This window comes from Petromyzon marinus, chromosome 59 (genome assembly GCF_048934315.1).
Source record: "Petromyzon marinus isolate PM22_M1 ecotype Great Lakes invasive population chromosome 59, UKy_Petmar_22M1.pri1.0, whole genome shotgun sequence".
In the NCBI taxonomy this organism is placed as follows: Eukaryota; Metazoa; Chordata; class Hyperoartia; order Petromyzontiformes; family Petromyzontidae; genus Petromyzon; species Petromyzon marinus.
This window is the reverse complement of record NC_133725.1, coordinates 6540481-6559083: the sequence shown is the minus strand read 5'-3', so window position 1 is coordinate 6559083 and position 18603 is coordinate 6540481. Positions and strand designations below refer to the sequence as shown.

Genomic DNA, 18603 nt, shown 5'->3' with positions numbered 1-18603 from the left:
CCCTGACGCTGCTGCTGTATATTTGGAGTTTGCGTGTCTCTCTCTCTCGCTCTCCCCGTGGAATTTTCTCCGGCTCCAGTTTTTCCGGAGGATCCGCCGATTCGAAATCGCGAATCGCGCGTCCACGCCTTCAGAGGATTTCGCCACTGCTATAAATTTCCACGTGATGACAAGCCACTTTTGTCGAGCTATCATTTGTTATAAGGCCAGGTCGCTTCCGAAAGAGAGCTACACGGCTCATTGTGCCTTAACCCCCGGGTACAATAAAAAAAATGGTTTAGTTTTAAAATAGAAAAAATATATATTCGGTGAAGTTTTTAGTTTTGGATTACGCTTGTAGTAAAGCAAAGTAATGCCCTGTCCTTGACGCTGATTGGCCTGCACCCCGAGCTGCAGGCCCCTTGATGGCCTCCTCTCCGCACCGGTGTCAGGCCGGAGAACAACGGCAAAAGGCGGACCGCACGGAGGCAACATGAATGACAAAGCGTCAGTTAACGTTTAATGGTTCGATATATGGGTTGCCTTTGGTCACGACTGTTGCCGGAATAGTAAAGGCGATCCTTCGTTTTCATCGGTGCGAGCGGGCGACACCGGGGCCCGGCAGCGCGTCGTTCTTCTTCGTCCTGGACATCTGACACGAAGAGCTTCGTGGCTCTTCAGATTCCTCCCTTCCAGTCTAAACGGAGTTTCTGATTTTCACGGTTCCTGCAGGAGCGGATGGAGGTGTTCGACTCGTTCTGCAAGGCACGCTCCGGGGTGCTCGTGTGCACGGTAAGCACGTGGCACCCTCCTGCTGGGTCTGCTGGGCAGTGTCGCTGGCAAGGCAGTCGTGCCGGCTCGCTGAAACCGCACTGGCTCAACAATGACGGTGGCTTGATAATCACAGCAGCTCACCAATCTCCGTGGCTGACCAATGATGGCGGCCGGCCAATCACAGCGGCTCACCAATCACAGTGGCTCACTGATAACTCTGGCTCACCAATATCCGTTGCCCACTGATAACATTGACTGACTAATCGTGGGCGCCGGCGTTGTGTGTTTGTTACACCAGGACGTTGCGGCGCGAGGATTGGACCTCCCGCGGGTATCGTGGATTGTACAGGTGGGTGGGTGGGTGGGTGAGTGGGTGGGTGGGCGAGTGGGTGGGTGGGTGGGAGAGTGGGTGGGTGGGTGGGAGAGTGGGTGGGTGGGTGGGCGAGTGGGTGGGTGGGTGGGCGAGTGAGTGAGTGGGCGGGCAAGTGGGTGGGCGGGCGAGTGGGTGGGTGGGTGGGTGAGTGAGTGGGCATGTGGTTGGGTGAGCGGCTGGGTGGGTGATTGAATGAGTGGGCGAGTGCGTGGGTGGGTGAGGGAGTGGGTGAGTGAGTAGAGTTGGTGAGTGTGAGGTGAGTGGGTGTGTGAGTCGGTCGGTTTGTGGGTGAGTGGGTATGGTTGGTGAGTGGGTGATTGAGTGGGCGGGTGAGTGAGTGGGCATGTGAGGGAGTTGGACAGTGAGTGGGTGAGTAGAGTTGGTGAGTGGGTGAGTAAGTGAGTGGGTGGGTTGGTGGGTGAGTGGGTGACTGAGTCGGTGAGTAGGTGAATGAGTGGGTGAGTGACTTGGTGAGTGGGCATGTAAGTGAGTGGGTGAGTGAGTAGGTGAGTAGGTGAATGAGTGGGTGAGTGAGTGGGTTGGTGGGTGAGTGAGAGAGTCGGTCGGTGAGTGGATGATAGTAAGTAGGGTTGGTGAGCGAGTAGGTGAATGATTGCTTGAGTGAGTGAGTGAGTTGGCGCGTGGGTGTGTTAGTGGGTCGGTGAGTTAGTGCTTGAGTGAGTGAATAGAGTTGGCGAGTGGGCGAGTTAGTGGGTCGGTGAGTGAGTGCGTCTTTGCAGGAGCAGTGACGCAGGGTCCACCAAACCAGGTGATGATTATATCTGGCCAGCCGTGGCTCAGACCACACCACGCTCTTACTTTCCGTGCCCGTCTTCAGGTGCTGCTACTCGCTCACAGCACTTGCCCCAACAGTGTTGTAAAGGCTATAACGGGGCACCTTTGCCTGTGGTGCGTGCGATCATCATCACCGGCATTGGCTACCCACCAATGCCGGTGATGATTATCTGAACCGGTCCTGGGCCTTTCCGAGGTCGACTCGGCCTCAAATGAGTACCTGGTGCGGTGCGTAACCATCGCCACTGGGGAGACAAAGGCGGTCGGGCGTGGTGCTGGCCACCCACCCACCCCCTCGTGTGCCGCGCCGGCCTTCACAGGTGCTGCTCGCTAAACAGCACTTGCCCCGACAGTCTGTTAAGGCTGCACGGGGGATCTTTGTCTTTCTTTGTGCGTGCGTGGATGCCTGCCCCGCGTGTTTGTGCAATTTTGGATTGGTCATTGTGCCCCTCCTTACTTAGCCGGCATTCGCAGGCTGCCCGCCGCTCGCTGCCGCCACTTGCCCCGCCAGCGTTGCGAAGGCTACCCGGGGCACCTTTTGCTGCGGTGTGCGTGCGTGCGTGCGTGCAGTACATGGCCCCGGCGAGCGTGGAGGAGTACGTTCACCGCGTGGGCCGCACGGCGCGCATCGGCCACCGCGGCAGCAGCGTCCTCTTCCTGGCGCCGTCCGAGCTCGAGTTCCTCACCGTGCTCGCGGAGCGCGGCATCAGGCACGCGTCCGGCGATACTCACCGGCACTCACAGACACTCACCGGCACTCACACTCACCGGCACTCACCGACACACTCACCGGCACTCACCGCCACTCACAGACATTCACACTCACCGGCACTCACCTACATTCACAGACACTAACAGACACACTCACCGGCACTCACAGATACTCACACTCACCGGCACTCACAAACACTCACACTCACCAACACTCGCACTCACCGGCACTCGCACTCACCGGCACTCGCACTCACCGACACTCACCGGCACTCACCGGCACTCACACTGACCGGCACTCACACTCACCGGCACTCACCGGCACTCACCGCCACTCACACTCACCGCCACTCACACTCACCGACACTCACACTCACCGGCACTCACCGACACACTCACCGGCACTCACCGCCACTCACACTGACCGCCACTCACACTGACCGCCACTCACACTCACCGACACTCACACTCACCGCCACTCACCGCCACTCACACTCACCGCCACTCACACTCACCGACACTCACACTCACCGCCACTCACCGCCACTCACACTCACCGACACTCACCGGCACTCACCGCCACTCACACTCACCGCCACTCACACTCACCGACACTCACACTCACCGGCACTCACCGACACACTCACCGGCACTCACCGCCACTCACACTGACCGCCACTCACACTGACCGCCACTCACACTCACCGACACTCACACTCACCGCCACTCACCGCCACTCACACTCACCGCCACTCACACTCACCGACACTCACACTCACCGCCACTCACCGCCACTCACACTCACCGACACTCACCGGCACTCACCGACACTCACCGGCACTCACCGCCACTCACACTGACCACCACTCACACTCACCGACACTCACACTCACCGCCACTCACCGCCACTCACACTCACCGCCACTCACACTCACCGACACTCACCGGCACTCACCGCCACTCACACTCACCGACACTCACACTCACCGGCACTCGCACTCACCGACACTCACCGGCACTCACCGGCACTCACACTGACCGGCACTCACACTCACCGATACTCACACTCACCGGCACTCACCGGCACTCACCGCCACTCACACTCACCGCCACTCACACTCACCGACACTCACACTCACCGGCACTCACCGACACACTCACCGGCACTCACCGCCACTCACACTGACCGCCACTCACACTGACCGCCACTCATACTCACCGACACTCACACTCACCGCCACTCACCGCCACTCACACTCACCGCCACTCACACTCACCGACACTCACACTCACCGCCACTCACCGCCACTCACACTCACCGACACTCACCGGCACTCACCGACACTCACCGGCACTCACCGCCACTCACACTGACCACCACTCACACTCACCGACACTCACACTCACCGCCACTCACCGCCACTCACACTCACCGACACTCACACTCACCGACACTCACCGGCACTCACCGCCACTCACACTCACCGACACTCACACTCACCGACACTCACATTGACCGCCACTCACCAGCACGGTGCAAGCGCCGTGCTGACGCCACTCAGTGGAAACTGGCGGTTATTGATGTTGCTTGTGTGTGTAGTGTTTGTGTGTATTTGTGTTTGACGTGTACCTGGTGTTTGTGTGTGTGTGTTTGTTTTGTACACGTGTGTATATGTGGTGTGTTTATCTGCACGTGGTGTGTGTGTTTGCGGTGTTGTGTGTACCCGTGTGTGTACGTGGTGGGTACCATGCGTGTACATGGTGTGTGTTTACCGGCGTGTACTTATTGTGTGTGTGTGTGCCGTGCCTGCGTGTGAGGGCAGCCTGCGGGAGCTCAAGATGGAGTCGGTGTTGAGGACTCTGCTGGGGAACTCTGGCGGCCGGGCCAAGCGGGTACGTGGCTCTGTGTGCGTGCGTCTGTGCACCTAGCCTGGCACAGTAGGGGGGCACAGGCGGTGGATCGGCCGGTCATCTCAGTCATTCGACCCGTGGCACCTACTGGGTCTGCCCCGTGACCTCCTGGTGCACCTAGCCTGGCACAGTAGGGGGGCACAGGTGGTGGATCGGCCGGTCATCTCAGTCAGTCGACCCGTGGCACCTGCTGGGTCTGCCCCGTGACCTCCTGGTGCACCTAGCCTGGCACAGTAGGGGGGCACAGGTGGTGGATCGGCCGGTCATCTCAGTCGACCTGTGGCACCTGCTGGGTCTGCCCCGTGACCTCCTGGTGCACCTAGCCTGGCACAGTAGTGGGGCACAGGCGGTGGATCGGCCGGTCATCTCAGTCATTCGACCCGTGGCACCCGCTGGGTCTGCCCCGTGACCTCTTGGTGCACCTAGCCTGGCACAGTAAGGGGGCACAGGTGGTGGATTGGCCGGTCATCTCAGTCAGTCGACCCGTGGCACCTGCTGGGTCTGCCCCGTGACCTCCTGGTGCACCTAGCCTGGCACAGTAGGGGGGCACAGGTGGTGGATCGGCCGGTCATCTCAGTCAGTCGACCAGTGGCACCTGGTGGGTCTGCCCCGTGACCTCCTGCCGGCGGGCGTTCGACACTTCACGTGGCCTGAACCTGCACATGGCCTGGCACAAGCGGCGTGGTGATGTCACCGCCACTTAGTGGCGAATGGCGGTTGTTGTTGTTGTTGTGTGTCCATGTTTGTGTTTTTCTGCATAGTGTAACAGTTAGCGCTCTGCGTTACAAATATACGAACGGGGCCCTCCTCTCGGTCGAATCAGCCTCAAAATGAGCACCTGGTGCGGTGTGTAAAAATCGCCGCTAGGGAGACAACGGCGTGGTGCTGGCCGTCCTCCACCCCATCGTGTTTCATGGCGGCCTTCATTGGTGCCGCTCGCGAACAGCACTTGCCCCAACAGTCTGTTTAGGCTATACGGCGGAGTTTTGTCTTTGTGTGTGTCCGTGTGTGGGCAGAGGCGTGATGCTCACAACAATGAGCGGAGCACCGGGCGGCTAAAATGCAGAAAGTTGTCAGAGTGGGAGCTCTGATGTTGCCACTGCCAGGCATCTATCTGGTGCATCAGCCGGTGATCTTAGTAACCCGTGGCACCGGGGTCTGTCCCGTGACCTCCTGCCAGCGGGCCCTTCGACACTTCACATGCCCGTAAAGTGCACCTAGCCTGGCACAGGCGCCGTGGTGACGTCACCGCCACTTAGTGGTGAACTGCGGTGGTTGTTTTTGGGGAGTGGTACTGCAGCGGTTACAAACCCGGCGGCCCAAGTTCGATTCCCGCTAACGACCAATAACAGCGATGAGTGCGGTGTGTAAACATCGCCACTGGGGGGAGACAAAGGCGGCCGGGCGTGGTGCTGGCCACCTTCCTCCCTCGTGTGCCGTGCCGGCCTTCATAGATGTTATTCGGCGACAGCCCTTGCCCCAACGGTCTGCTCAGGCTACCCGGGGGACCTTTGTCTTTGTCTGCGTGCAGGGTAAGTGGGAGGCGGCGCAGCAGAGGCAGGCTGCACACGAGAAGGCCACCGAGATGCAGCTGCAGTTTGAGAGCTTCACTCACTCCAGCCCCGAGCACCTGCAGCTCGCTAAGAAAGGTGCGCACGTGAGCTGTACCCTATACACACCTGTGATGTACCCTACACACACCTGTGCTGTACACTACACACACCTGTGCCGTACCCTACACACACCTGTGCCGTACCCTACACACACCTGTGATGTACTCTACACACACCTGTGCTGTACACTACACACACCTGTGATGTACCCTACACACACCTGTGATGTACCCTACACACACCTGTGCTGTACACTACACGCACCTGTGATGTACCCTACACACACCTGTGCTGTACCCTACACACACATGTGATGTACCCTACACACAGCTGTGATGTACCCTACACACACCTGTGATGTACTCTACACACACCTGTGATGTACTCTACACACACCTGTGCCGTACCCTACACACACCTGTGATGTACACTACACACACCTGTGATGTACTCTACACACACCTGTGCCGTACCCTACACACACCTGTGATGTACCCTACACACACCTGTGATGTACCCTACACACACCTGTGCCGTACACTACACACACCTGTGATGTACCCTACACACACCTGTGATGTACCCTACACACACCTGTGATGTACACTACACACACCTGTGATGTACTCTACACACCTGTGCCGTACACTACACACACCTGTGATGTACCCTACAAACGCCTGTGCTGTACTCTATACACACCTGTGCTGTACTCTATACACACACCTGTGATGTGCCCTACACACACCTGTGCTGTACCCTACACACACCTGTGATGTACACTACACACACCTGTGATGTACCCTACCTGTGTTGTACACTACGCACACCTGTGCCGTACCCTACACACACCTGTGCTGTACTCTATACACACCTGTGCTGTACCTTACACACACCTGTGATGTACTCTAGACACACCTGTGATGTACCCTATACCACACCTGTGATGTACACTACACTCACCTGTGCTGTACCCTACCTGTGATGTATCCTACACACACCTGTGATGTACACTACACACACCTGTGATGTACTCTACACACACCTGTGCTGTTCTCTATACACACCTGTGATGTACCCTACACACACCTGTGATGTACACTACACACACCTGTGCTGTACCCTACACACACCTGTGATGTACCCTACACACACCTGTGCTGTACACTACACACACCTTTGATGGGGGGCGTGGGCGTGGGTGGGGTGGGGGGGGCGTGGATTTACAATTCCCACAGCGGATCGGCCGATTGTAAATCCCACCCCATATAGACTCGGCGCACGGGCGAGCAGAAACCGCCCGTCGGATAGGCGCGACGCTCGCCGGAGAGCGGTAGAGGCTTCACGGTGGCTGCCGTGCTGTTTTTTGTGCGTGCGTCACAGCGTACCAGTCGTACGTGCGCGCGTACGCCACCTACCCCGCGTCGCTCAAGCACGTGTTCCACGTGCGCTCGCTGCACCTGGGCCACGCGGCCAAGAGCTTCGGGCTCAGGGAAGCGCCCGGGCAGCTGGCGGGGAAGCAGCGGGGTGCGGTGGGACGCCGGGCAGCGGGGACGCGCGCGAACAGGTGACGCACGCACGGGATGACGCACGGGATGACGCACGGGATGACGCACGGGATGACGCACGGGATGACGCGCACGCACGCAGGTGGATGCACACACGGAGGGGATGGACGTAATCGCACGCAGGTGACGCACGTAATCATACACGGTGGGATGCATGCCATCACACAGGTGACACACGTGGTGGTGGTGGTGGTGGTGGTCATGGGGGATTTCGTGTGGGTTGTGGTGGTTGTGGTTATAGCGGTGGTTGGTTGTGGTCATTGTGGTGGTGATCGTGGTGGCTTTTGTGTTGGTTGTGGTGGAGGTTGTTGTTGGTTGTGGTCATGGTCGTGGCCATGGTGGTGGTGATCGTGGTGGGTGGTGGTGGTGGTGGTGGTTGTTGTTGGTTGTGGTCATGGTCATGGTCATTGTGGTGGTGATCCTGGTGGCTTTTGTTTTGGTTGTGGTGGTGGTTGTTGTTGGTTGTGGTCATGGTGGTGGGTGGTGGTGGTGGTGGTGGTGGCGGCGCAGATTCACGTGGCTAATGGTCAGCGAGCGCCGACCGTGCCCCCTCTAACCGTGCCCCCTCTAACCGTGCCCCCTCTAACCGTGCCCCCTCTAACCGTGCCCCCTCTAACCGTGCGCCCGTGGTCTCCGCAGGCCGGCGACGAAAGCGAAGCCGAAGCGGCACACGGCCTTCAAGGAGCTCATCCTCTCCGAGTTTGCCAGCGGGCTGTGAGCGGGGGGCGGGGGGCGGGGGGCGGGGGGCGGGGGGGGGTGGTCGCGCGTGTTGCAGCGTGCGCGCGCGTGTGTCAGGTGTCGTTGAGGAGGCTCGTGAAGGACGCTGCTGGGCAGTGGGAGGCAGTCGCCTTCCATCAACAGCGAAGGGCGGAGAAGGGACGCTCACAACAACGAGCGGGGCTCCGGGCGGATAAAACACAGTGAGTTGGCACAGTAGGGGGGAGCACACGGGTGGTGCATCTGCCGGCCGTCTCAGTCAGTCGGCCCATGGCACTTGGGTTCGTGACCTCCTGCCAGCAGCGAGCCTTCTACAATTCATGTTCGCATTTTGACTGCAGGTATTGTGGTTAATGCAGGCATGAATCCTCGTAAAAAAAAAAAGGTTTCAGTTTTGTTGCCGGAAAAAAGGGGAAAAACCCTATTATTACATTTTCGTACTGGCAAAGGAGGTCTAATGATGTAAGTGTAGATACATTTGTGTATTTTTCGTAAAAAAAAAAAATACAACGGTATTTTCTCCGTGGAAGAACACGGAGAAGCGCCTGCTCAGATGGGGGGGGGCATGACCACCACCGTACCCCCGTGACCTTCCCGTCTTCCGTCGTGGGTGCCCCCCCCCTCCCCCCGCGCCTCGGGTCTACGTGTCTCCAGTGCCCCCCCCCCCCCCCCCCCAACGTGTCAATTCAAGTCCATCGCGATTGCCCTGCGAGCGAGTCGGTGAGCGAGCGAATGGGCTCGTGCAATACTTCGTGATTGCCCTGCGAGCGAGCGAGTCAGCCGGTGTCGCACGTCGTGAATACTCCGTGAGCGAGTGAGAGAGCGAGTGACCGGACGATTCCAATGTAATCTTCTTCTGTAACATATGCAACGCATTGAGACGGTCGCGCGTGTCCATGTCCCGATGGCGGAGCGGACTTTTGTATTGTGCTTTTAAAACTTTTCATAAACGAGAGTGTCAAAGTGGTGGTCGTTGCGGCCGCTCCTTTCTCGTGGCGTTTGACAAGCTTGCCGGAGGCGTTTATAGCCGAGTGGTCGCTCCGGCGCCAGGCACGGGCCCGTGAGACGAGGCCAATCGTCCGCTGATCGATCAATATTATTTCATCTCACGTGCCAATGTCGCCCTCAATAAAAGGGGGCATCGAAGTACATTGCACAGGTGGGGGGGGGGGGGGTTACACGGGGCAGCAGGGATGAAAAACATTAAACACGTTGTGACATCATTGGCCAACAATCAACATCCAGTGACACGAACAACACCGAACGCCTCGCCCAATTACAGCGTCTTCCCGAACTCACACGATGTCTAATGACCCCCCCCCCTCCCCCATATCATCGGTGTGTTGTTTTGAAGGTAGATTGATCAGTCCGTGGAGTTTAGCCCCAGACTCGTCGATGGGGGCCTTTGTGTTCTCCGTCCGTGGCTGTAAAGTTATGGCGTGATTCGGATGGCGATGATGATGACTAAATGTTGTGCAATCGTTTCGGTGACCGTAAACACAAGTCAGTCCCAGCTTCGCGCAGTACGGGACACTTATTCACAATTATATATCCTGGCTGGATACAACATCTGTATAGATGTAGATAGATATATATATAGTGGGGGAGAGCGGAAGTGTAGTGGTTAACGCACTACGTTACGAACTCTACGACACAAGTTCAACATCGGTGATGAATATCTAAACCCATCCTGGACCTCCCCTAGGTTGGCCCGGCCTTTAATGAGAACCTGGTACAATGTGTAAACATCAGAATTGGATAAACAAAGGCGGCAGGGTGTGGTGCTCGCCACCCACCCCCAAGTGTGCCGTGCCGGCCTTCATAGGTTCTGCTTGTTAACCAGCACTTTCCCCAATGGTCTGTTGTGGCTATACGGGCAATCTTACGACATAGAGAGAGTGAGCTGGCATTTAATGTATGAAGTTCTGAGTCAGCTTGGCCAGGATTGGACAATAGACGTGGCCTACTTTTCACTCAGGTGAGATATTTCTCAATCTACAAAACAACAAACAATTGCATCCACTTGTAATGAGGGAGCGCACCGATGGGCGACGGAGGGCTCAGTCATAGCCAATCAGTGCTAACGGTTCCATCTGGGCCAATGTTAATGGGCGGAGCTCGTGAGTATATGGAGGAACCATCGGGAAGGGTCTGAGGGGGGCGTGGTTAGAGGGATATAAGGAGAGGCAGGGGGAGCATGGAGTCCGGACTGCATCTCCGCCATCTCGTCACACCACCGGCCACGTGGCAGCCTCGAGGGCCGAAGCTCAGCCCTCTCGCTGCGCGCCGTCAACCAGCGGTGCGCGGGAGAGAGAGAGCGAGGGACACCGCACCGGGAACGGAGGAGCAGTGAGCACGCGCATGCAGAGCAGAGAGAGAGGGAGGGTGACCAGAAGGGAGTGCGGTACCGAGCAGTTGTCACTAAATAAAGAAAGGACGCAAGTCTCAACCCGTCGTGTAAGTAGTTTATTACACACTTAAGGTCTCGCACGTTTAAAAAAAAAACCCACATACTTTTCAGAAGAATTATAATTGTGTTTTTTTAAAACTTAGTCTGTCAATGTTTCTCACGACACCTTGGACACTGCCAGCCGTGTTACAAGGCCCCGCACTAAACAATTCACACGTGGACTCGCACTTGCGAGGGTCGGTTATCCGTTTGTGACGTCAGATGCAAATGAAATGGTTCCCCCCTCTCACTCCCCCAATCAGCCAATCAGGACCACTGCTCGCTACGCCAGCCCCGCCTTTCCACCCATAGCCCGCCCACCTCTATAGAGGCGCGGGCGAGCTGCTAGCTCAGAGGGTCGGCAACAGAATCGACACGAAGATACATTTAATTTTCGGATTCTGTAAAAGAATAATACAGTCTGTTCTCCCACAGCGCGTAGTTTTGATAACGCGAATTGCACGTAACGCGTTGAATGCACGAGGGCACATTTTTTTCTGTTATAACCCGGGATGCAAATTGACGCGGATGCAAATTGTATAGAACGCGATTGAGTGAGCAATACGTCTCGGCGCGAGTAGGAATAAACGGTCGTACGGCTGCCTCACACAAGGCATTGGGATTCTGCCGGATGCTTCTAGATGCAACACAGGGGCCTCGGTCTTTATACAATTCTGCATCACGCATCTCGCGTGTTATCGCGGACTATGCTTTACATTATTTTACCACCTTGTAGTAGAACACGACTGCCTTTCAAGAGGTGCAATGCTATGTGAATACGAGACGATGGTGGTCCTTAATAAATAACGTCACGATGCAGTCCTTAATGAGCCACTCACAGCTCCGGAGCCACAGGTTGTCGACCCCTGCCCATGGTAAACTGAACTTTCATGGTGAACTAGACTTCTGTGGTCAGGGGTCGGCACCCAAAATAAACAATAGCCTTTTTGTTCGAATTTTAAAGAGCCACATCTCGGCTCCGGAACCGCAGGTTGCCAACCGCAGTGCTAGAACAATAGGGTACAAGACATTATACGCCATAAAGATGGCGCCGCACCTTCTACACGATTTCCATTCTCCCTCCCTCTCCGTGCCTTCGAACATTGAGCAATCCCACTCCGCCTTCACCTCCTTCCCTTCCTCTCAAAGCCTCGCCTCGTCTCCATTGTCCATTCCCTTCTTCCATCCCCTCTTCTCTCTACTTATTCCCATCAACTGTGACCACCTCCCCTACCCTTCCCTATCCCCTACATCACCCCTCTCGTGACCCCCTCCCCTACCCTTTTTAACCCCTATCCACCCCTCTATATATAATATACTAGCGGGAAGTACCCGGCGTTGCCCGGGGGAAAAATATATTTGAAAACTTATCTTAAAAACAACATATACATACACAAATACTAAGCTATTGTGAAAGCTTTGGCGTGCCATCTGTCCATTTGTCCGTCAACAAACTTATAAGAGGCTTGCAGAAGTCCAAAAAGTTATAAAAAGTGGGGGGTAAATAGTTGATCTAAAAGATTTCCGAAAATTGTTGACCCCCCTTCAAAAATATTTTTACCCCCGCGTAGGCATATATACCTACACACCCTACACACAATACTGAGTAGTATATATTGACTATCGTAGTATATCCTGACTCTGTAGTTGTATCTACTGACAGTACAGTAGCATCTAAGGAGGCCTGCAGTAGCTACTGTCTGTATAGTATATACTGACTGTAGTAGTAACTACTGACCGTAGTAGTATCTACTGACCCTACAGTAGTATCTACCGACTCTATAGTAGTAACTACTAACTCTATAGTAGTATCCACTGACTATAGTAGTAACTACTAACTTTATAGCAGTATCTACTGACTATAGTAGTATCTGATGACTATAGCAGTATCTACTGACTCTATAGTGGTATCGACTTACTCTGCAGCAGTATATACTGACTGTAGTGGAATCTGCTGAACAGTATTATCTATTGACTCTATAGTAGTATCTACCAACTCTACGGTATTATCTACCGACTCGATAGTAGTATCTACAGACTCTACGGTAGTGTCTACCTACTCTACGGAAGTGTCTACCGACTCTACGGTGTTATCTACAGACTCTACGGTAGTGTCTACCGACTCTACGGTAGTGTCTACCGACTCTACGGTAGTATCTACAGACTCTACGGTAGTGTCTACCGACTCTACGGTATTATCTACAGACTCTACGGTAGTATCTACCGACTCTATAGTAGTACCTACCGACGCTACGGTAGTGTCTACCGACGCTACGGTATTCTCTACAGACTCTACAGTAGTATCTACCGACTCTATAGTAGTACCTACCGACGCTACGGTAGTGTCTACCGACTCTACGGTATTATCTACAGACTCTTCGGTATTGTCTACCGACCCTACGGTAGTATCTACCGACTCGATAGTAGTATCTACCGACTCTACAGTAGTATCTACCGACTCTACGGTAGTATTTACCGACTATAGCAGTAGTATCGAATGACTATAGTACCTACTGAATCTATAGTAGTATATATTGACTCTAGAAGTGTCATCTGATTCTATACCAGTATCTACTGACTCTATAGTCGTATCGACCGACTCTACAGCAGTATATACTGACTGTAGTATTATCTACTGACTTTATAGTAGTATTTACCGACTCTATGGTAATATCTACTGACTATAGTAATATCTACCGACTCTATAGTAGTATCTACTGACTGTAGTAGTATTTACTGACCGTAGTAGTATCTACTGACCGTAGTAGTATCTACTGACTGTAGCAGCATTTACTGACCATAGTGGTATATACTGACTGTAGTAGTATTTACTGAAAGTAGTATCTACTAACTCTACATTAGTATCTACTGACTAGTAGTATCTACTGATCGTAGTAGTATCTACTGACTGTATAGTTAAGCTACTGACTTTAGCAGTGTTTACCGACCGTAGCGGTATCTACTGACTGCAGTAGTATCTACTGACTCAATAGTATCTGCTAACTCTAACAGTATCTACTGACTCTATAGTCGTATCTATCGACTCTACAGCAGTATTTACTGACTGTAGTATCTACTGACTATATAGTAGTATCTACCGACTCTATGGTAGTATCTACTGACTATATAGTAATATCTACTGACTCTAGTAGTAACTACTGACTATAGTATTATTCACCGACTATAGTAGTAACTACTAACTCTACAGTAGGATCTGCTGACTCTATAGTAGCATCTACTGACTGTAGTAGTATTTACTGACCATAGTAGTATCTACTGACCGTAGTAGTATCTACTGACTGAAGTAGTATCTACTGACTGTAGCAGCATTTACTGACCGTAGTGGTATATACTCACCGTAGTAGTATTTACTGACAGTAGTATCTACTAACTCTACATTAGTATCTACTGATCGTAGCAGTATCTACTGACTGTATAGTAAAGCTACTGACTTTAGCAGTGTTTACCGACCGTAGTGGTATCTAATGACTGCAGTAGTATCTACTGACTCAATAGTATCTGCTGACTCTTTGGCAGTATCTACTGACTCTATAGTAGTAATTACTAACTCTATAGGAGTGTCTGTTGACTATATAGCAGTATCTACTGGCTATAGTAGTATCTGATTACTATAGCGTATCTACTGACTCTATAGTGGTATCTACTAACTCTGCAGCAGTATATACTGACTGTAGTGGAATCTGCTGACTAGTATTATCTACTGACTCTATATTAGTATCTACCGACTCTACGGTAGTTTTTACCGACTCGATAGTAGTATCTACCGACTCTACGGTAATATCTACCGACTCTACGGTAGTATCTACCGACTATAGTAGTAACTCCTGACTGCAGTAGTATCGAATGACTATAGTACCTACTGAATCTATAGTAGTATATATTGACTCTAGAAGTGTCATCTGATTCTATAGCAGTATCTACTGACTCTATGGTAGTATTTACTGACTCTACAGTAATATCTACCGACTCTAGTAGTAACTACTGACTATAGTCTTATCCACCCACTATAGTAGTAACTACTAACTCTACAGTAGTATCTACTGACTCTATAGTAGTATCTACTGACTGTAGTAGTATTCACTGACCGTAGTAGTATCTACTGACTGTAGCAGCATTTACTGACCATAGTGGTATATACTGACTGTAGTAGTATTTACTGAAAGTAGTATCTACTAACTCTACATTAGTATCTACTGACTAGTAGTATCTACTGATCGTAGTAGTATCTACTGACTGTATAGTAAAGCTACTGACTTTAGCAGTGTTTACCGACCGTAGCGGTATCTACTGACTGCAGTAGTATCTACTGACTCAAAAGTGTCTGCTGACTCTATAGCAGTATCTACTGACTCTATAGTCGTATCTATCGACTCTACAGCAGTATATACTGACTGTAGTAGTATCTTCTGACTATATAGTAGTACTGTATCTGCAGACTCTATAGCAGTATCTGCTGATTAAAGCAGTATCCACCAACTATAGTAGTAACTACTGACTCTACAGTAGTATCTACTGAATCTATAGTAGTATTTATATATTTTATAGTAGTATCTACTGACTATAGTAGTAACTAAAGACTCTCCAGTAGTATCCACTAAATCTATAGTCGTATCTTTTGACTCTAGCATAGTATGTTCCGACTATAGTAGTAACTACTAACTCTATATCAGTATCTGCTGACTCAATAGTAGTATCAGCTGACACTATAGCAGTATCTGCTTTCTCTATAGCAGTGTCTACTGACTCTACAGTCGTATATCCCAACTTTACAGTAGCATCTACCAACTCTGCAGTAGTATCTACAGACTCTATAGTATCTACTGACTCTACAGTTGTATCTCCCGACTCTGCAGCAGTATCTCCCGACTCTACAGTAGTATCTCCCGACTTTACATAGTATCTACCGACTCTATAGTCGTATCTACCAACTCTTTAATAGTACAGTATATATTGTCTCTATAGGAGTTAACTACTAATTTAACAGAGTGCCGTGGTGAGGCCTAGTCCCGTGCAGAGCCCTTTGCCTCGTCGAGATTGCCCAGCCAGCTGCGGTGGCACCTTGGCAGGCTGGGGCTGGGCTGCTATACCCGCCTACCCCCACCGCCCGCTCTACAGTAGCAGTAACTCAAAACTCTACAGTAGTATCAAACTATTCTACAGTAGCATCTACCTACTCTATAGTCGTATATACCGACTCTATAATAGTACTAACTTCACAGAGTGTTGTGGTGAGGCCTAGTCCCGTGCTGAGCCTCCGGCTTCGCCTAGATTGCCCAGTCGGCTGAGGTGGCACCTTGGCAGGCTGGAGCTGCGCCGCTACCCCCCCCCCCCCCCACCATTAACGCGAATGACAATTCCCCCTCCCCCCACCGATCGCGTGTGTGCATTTCTAGGGCAACCACGGGTCAGCTTTCTCAAGCATGCGCAGATACGTGCTTTGGCGCACACTCAGCGTAGTAATATAATAATTAATAGTGCAAAATTGTTCATTTAACTACTTTAAAGTTGACAGATGTGAAATACGAATAGCGCTGGCTCACCCCCAGGCTTATCGCGTGTTAGCTCGGTACTTTTTTGAAACGTACACCCCACAGTTTGCGAGTTAAATCCATCGCAAGTTGTGTCCACAGACAGACAGACCCACAGACAGACAGACAGACAAAAAAATACTTCTATAGGTAAGATATGTTAAGCCCCTCGGTCAAAGGCGTTCTAAAAATATAAAGTAAGGCTGCGGTGGACATCCGCTCCAGTGCGCCTACTTAACTTTTTCCGCCACTCCATCATCGGTCTCGACCGCCGAACATCGTCCGCGCCTAGCGATGATGCGTCCTGCCCAGGCCCAGCCACTCATCACGTTCACTGTACAGTGAACATCTCTGCGAAGGGTTCACTCTTGTATACGGATGATAACGCAGTGGGGCATCCTGGGAAAGTCGCCGTTAACTTTTGCAAAAGAGGCACACCCCTCTCTCCCCATCTCTGTGCCAGCTATTGCCCAGAGGCAGCTTTGTAGCCAATAACAAACCGCCATGGGTCAATGCTGAACGCACCGGCAGCATCTTGCGGTCGTTAAGTCTAAGATTCTCGAGATCTCGCATACAATCGTAGCACTGGCTGCACACCGGTAACACGAGTGTCGGAATGTCGCCCCTGGTCAATCCGACATGCCACTCAGCCTTCATCAAGTGTAGAATGTCGTGTGGTATAGCCACGCACCATTAGCCCCACGGGAGGCTGCAACTGAGCCAATTCATTGATAATTTCCCCTGCATTGCATCCGCAGTATATACCACCCCTCTCCCCCCCACCCTATATCACTAAAGTTACATTGAGGCTAATTTGAGTAAACAAAGCTGTACAAATGAGAGAAGAGCAACCAATCAATCGCGATGATTGTGGAATTGCGACCCTGAGCCTTGGCGGTCGGGGTGCTGTCGTGTGGGTGCGGCTGGTTCACCGTTCAATGCCGACTGGAGATGATTAACTCGGGTTGTGTCAACATTGTGGTTGGACAACAAACAAAAAACAACCCTCTCCATATCTGAAATTGGTTATCACCGTCGTCGCTGTGCGGAGTGTACAGGCACACCTCTTATAGCACTGACTCTTATAACGTCATTTCATTATAACGCTCTTTGCCCTGGAGGAAAATTACCGCGTGGATCAGCCCGCATAGTGAAGAAAGTGGGCGTGCCGTTGCCTTTAGGGCCGTATCTTCGCCCATATATATACGGTCTTGCGAAACCTAGAACGAGGTTTCTGTTGTGATCGATTCTGCTCACAGATGGTCCGACAGCCATGTCAGCGTATCGATTAATCGAGGGTTAATCGCCGCGTAGATTCACTGGCGATCCACGGGTTGAGTCATCCCATTTGGTTAGTGCGGCTTCCCACGGCACGTACGTTTACGGCAGACAGTGGTTAATTTTCCGGAGGCTCCGACCAAATGCACTGCTGAGTACATACATTTTGTACATTTTTTTTAATAAAATGCTTTAGTAAATGTATCATGTGTACAGTAAGGGGCCGTCCATAAATGACGTCACGCGATTTTGGACGTTTTTTGACCCACCCCCCCCTCGTCACACGGCGTCACAAAAAGTCAGACCCCCCCCCTTCAAATATGACGTCACAAAGCTCTGCCCCCCCCCCCCAAAATAAAACATGCTTCAAATCGCTTTAAACTATTGTCATTGCAGTGCGTATTTAATGTGGCGCTGCACTCTGATGTTGTAGGAGAAAACATGTATTAAAAAGTATATTTAATTAAGAAGAACGTGTTGTCTATATTTATTTAAAGTTGCGCATTTTGATGTGACGTCACATTTCTCAACCCCCCCCCCCCCCCGTCCTCTCGTCACACATCGTCACAAATATCTGACTCCCCCCCCCCCAGGTGCGTGACGTCATTTATGGACGGCCCCTAAGACTAATACCGATAGCTAAATGAAGCCCTCATATATCACCCATAGGTAAAAAAATATATAGCGGTTGGTAACGCATCTCCATTGGAACCATGTTATAGTTACCTCCTATAGCACTGTTTCATACAGCGCTGTTGGTAATGCATCTCCATTGGAACCATGTTATAGTGACCTCCAATAGCACTGTTTCATACAGCGCTGTTGGTAACGCATCTCCTTTGGAACCATGTTATAGTGACCTCCAATAGCACTGTTTCATATAGCG

The 18603-nt window shown here is 52.1% G+C and overlaps 1 protein-coding gene and 1 long non-coding RNA gene across 7 annotated transcripts in view; one reads left to right on the top strand and one right to left on the bottom strand.

Annotated features, from left to right (window-relative positions):
• Window positions 1-9404, top strand: part of DDX31 (DEAD-box helicase 31) — a 31839-nt gene extending 22435 nt beyond the window's left edge. For all 6 annotated transcript variants that reach the window (XM_076053052.1, XM_076053051.1, XM_032976425.2 and 3 more), the window contains 7 exons: window positions 712-771; window positions 1052-1102; window positions 2492-2631; window positions 4456-4525; window positions 6075-6192; window positions 7540-7723; window positions 8364-9404. In XM_076053052.1, coding sequence (XP_075909167.1) covers window positions 712-771; window positions 1052-1102; window positions 2492-2631; window positions 4456-4525; window positions 6075-6192; window positions 7540-7723; window positions 8364-8442 — 702 coding nt within the window. In that variant the 3' untranslated portion in view covers window positions 8443-9404. The remainder of the gene's footprint in view (window positions 1-711; window positions 772-1051; window positions 1103-2491; window positions 2632-4455; window positions 4526-6074; window positions 6193-7539; window positions 7724-8363) is intronic.
• On the bottom strand, window positions 6669-7341 carry LOC142905834 (uncharacterized). The gene is made up of 4 exons (XR_012929830.1): window positions 7246-7341; window positions 7152-7179; window positions 6905-6964; window positions 6669-6772 (listed from the first exon to the last, which is right to left on the bottom strand). It is a non-coding gene; the product is annotated as an uncharacterized LOC142905834 (long non-coding RNA).
• Window positions 9405-18603: the final 9199 nt, after the last annotated feature.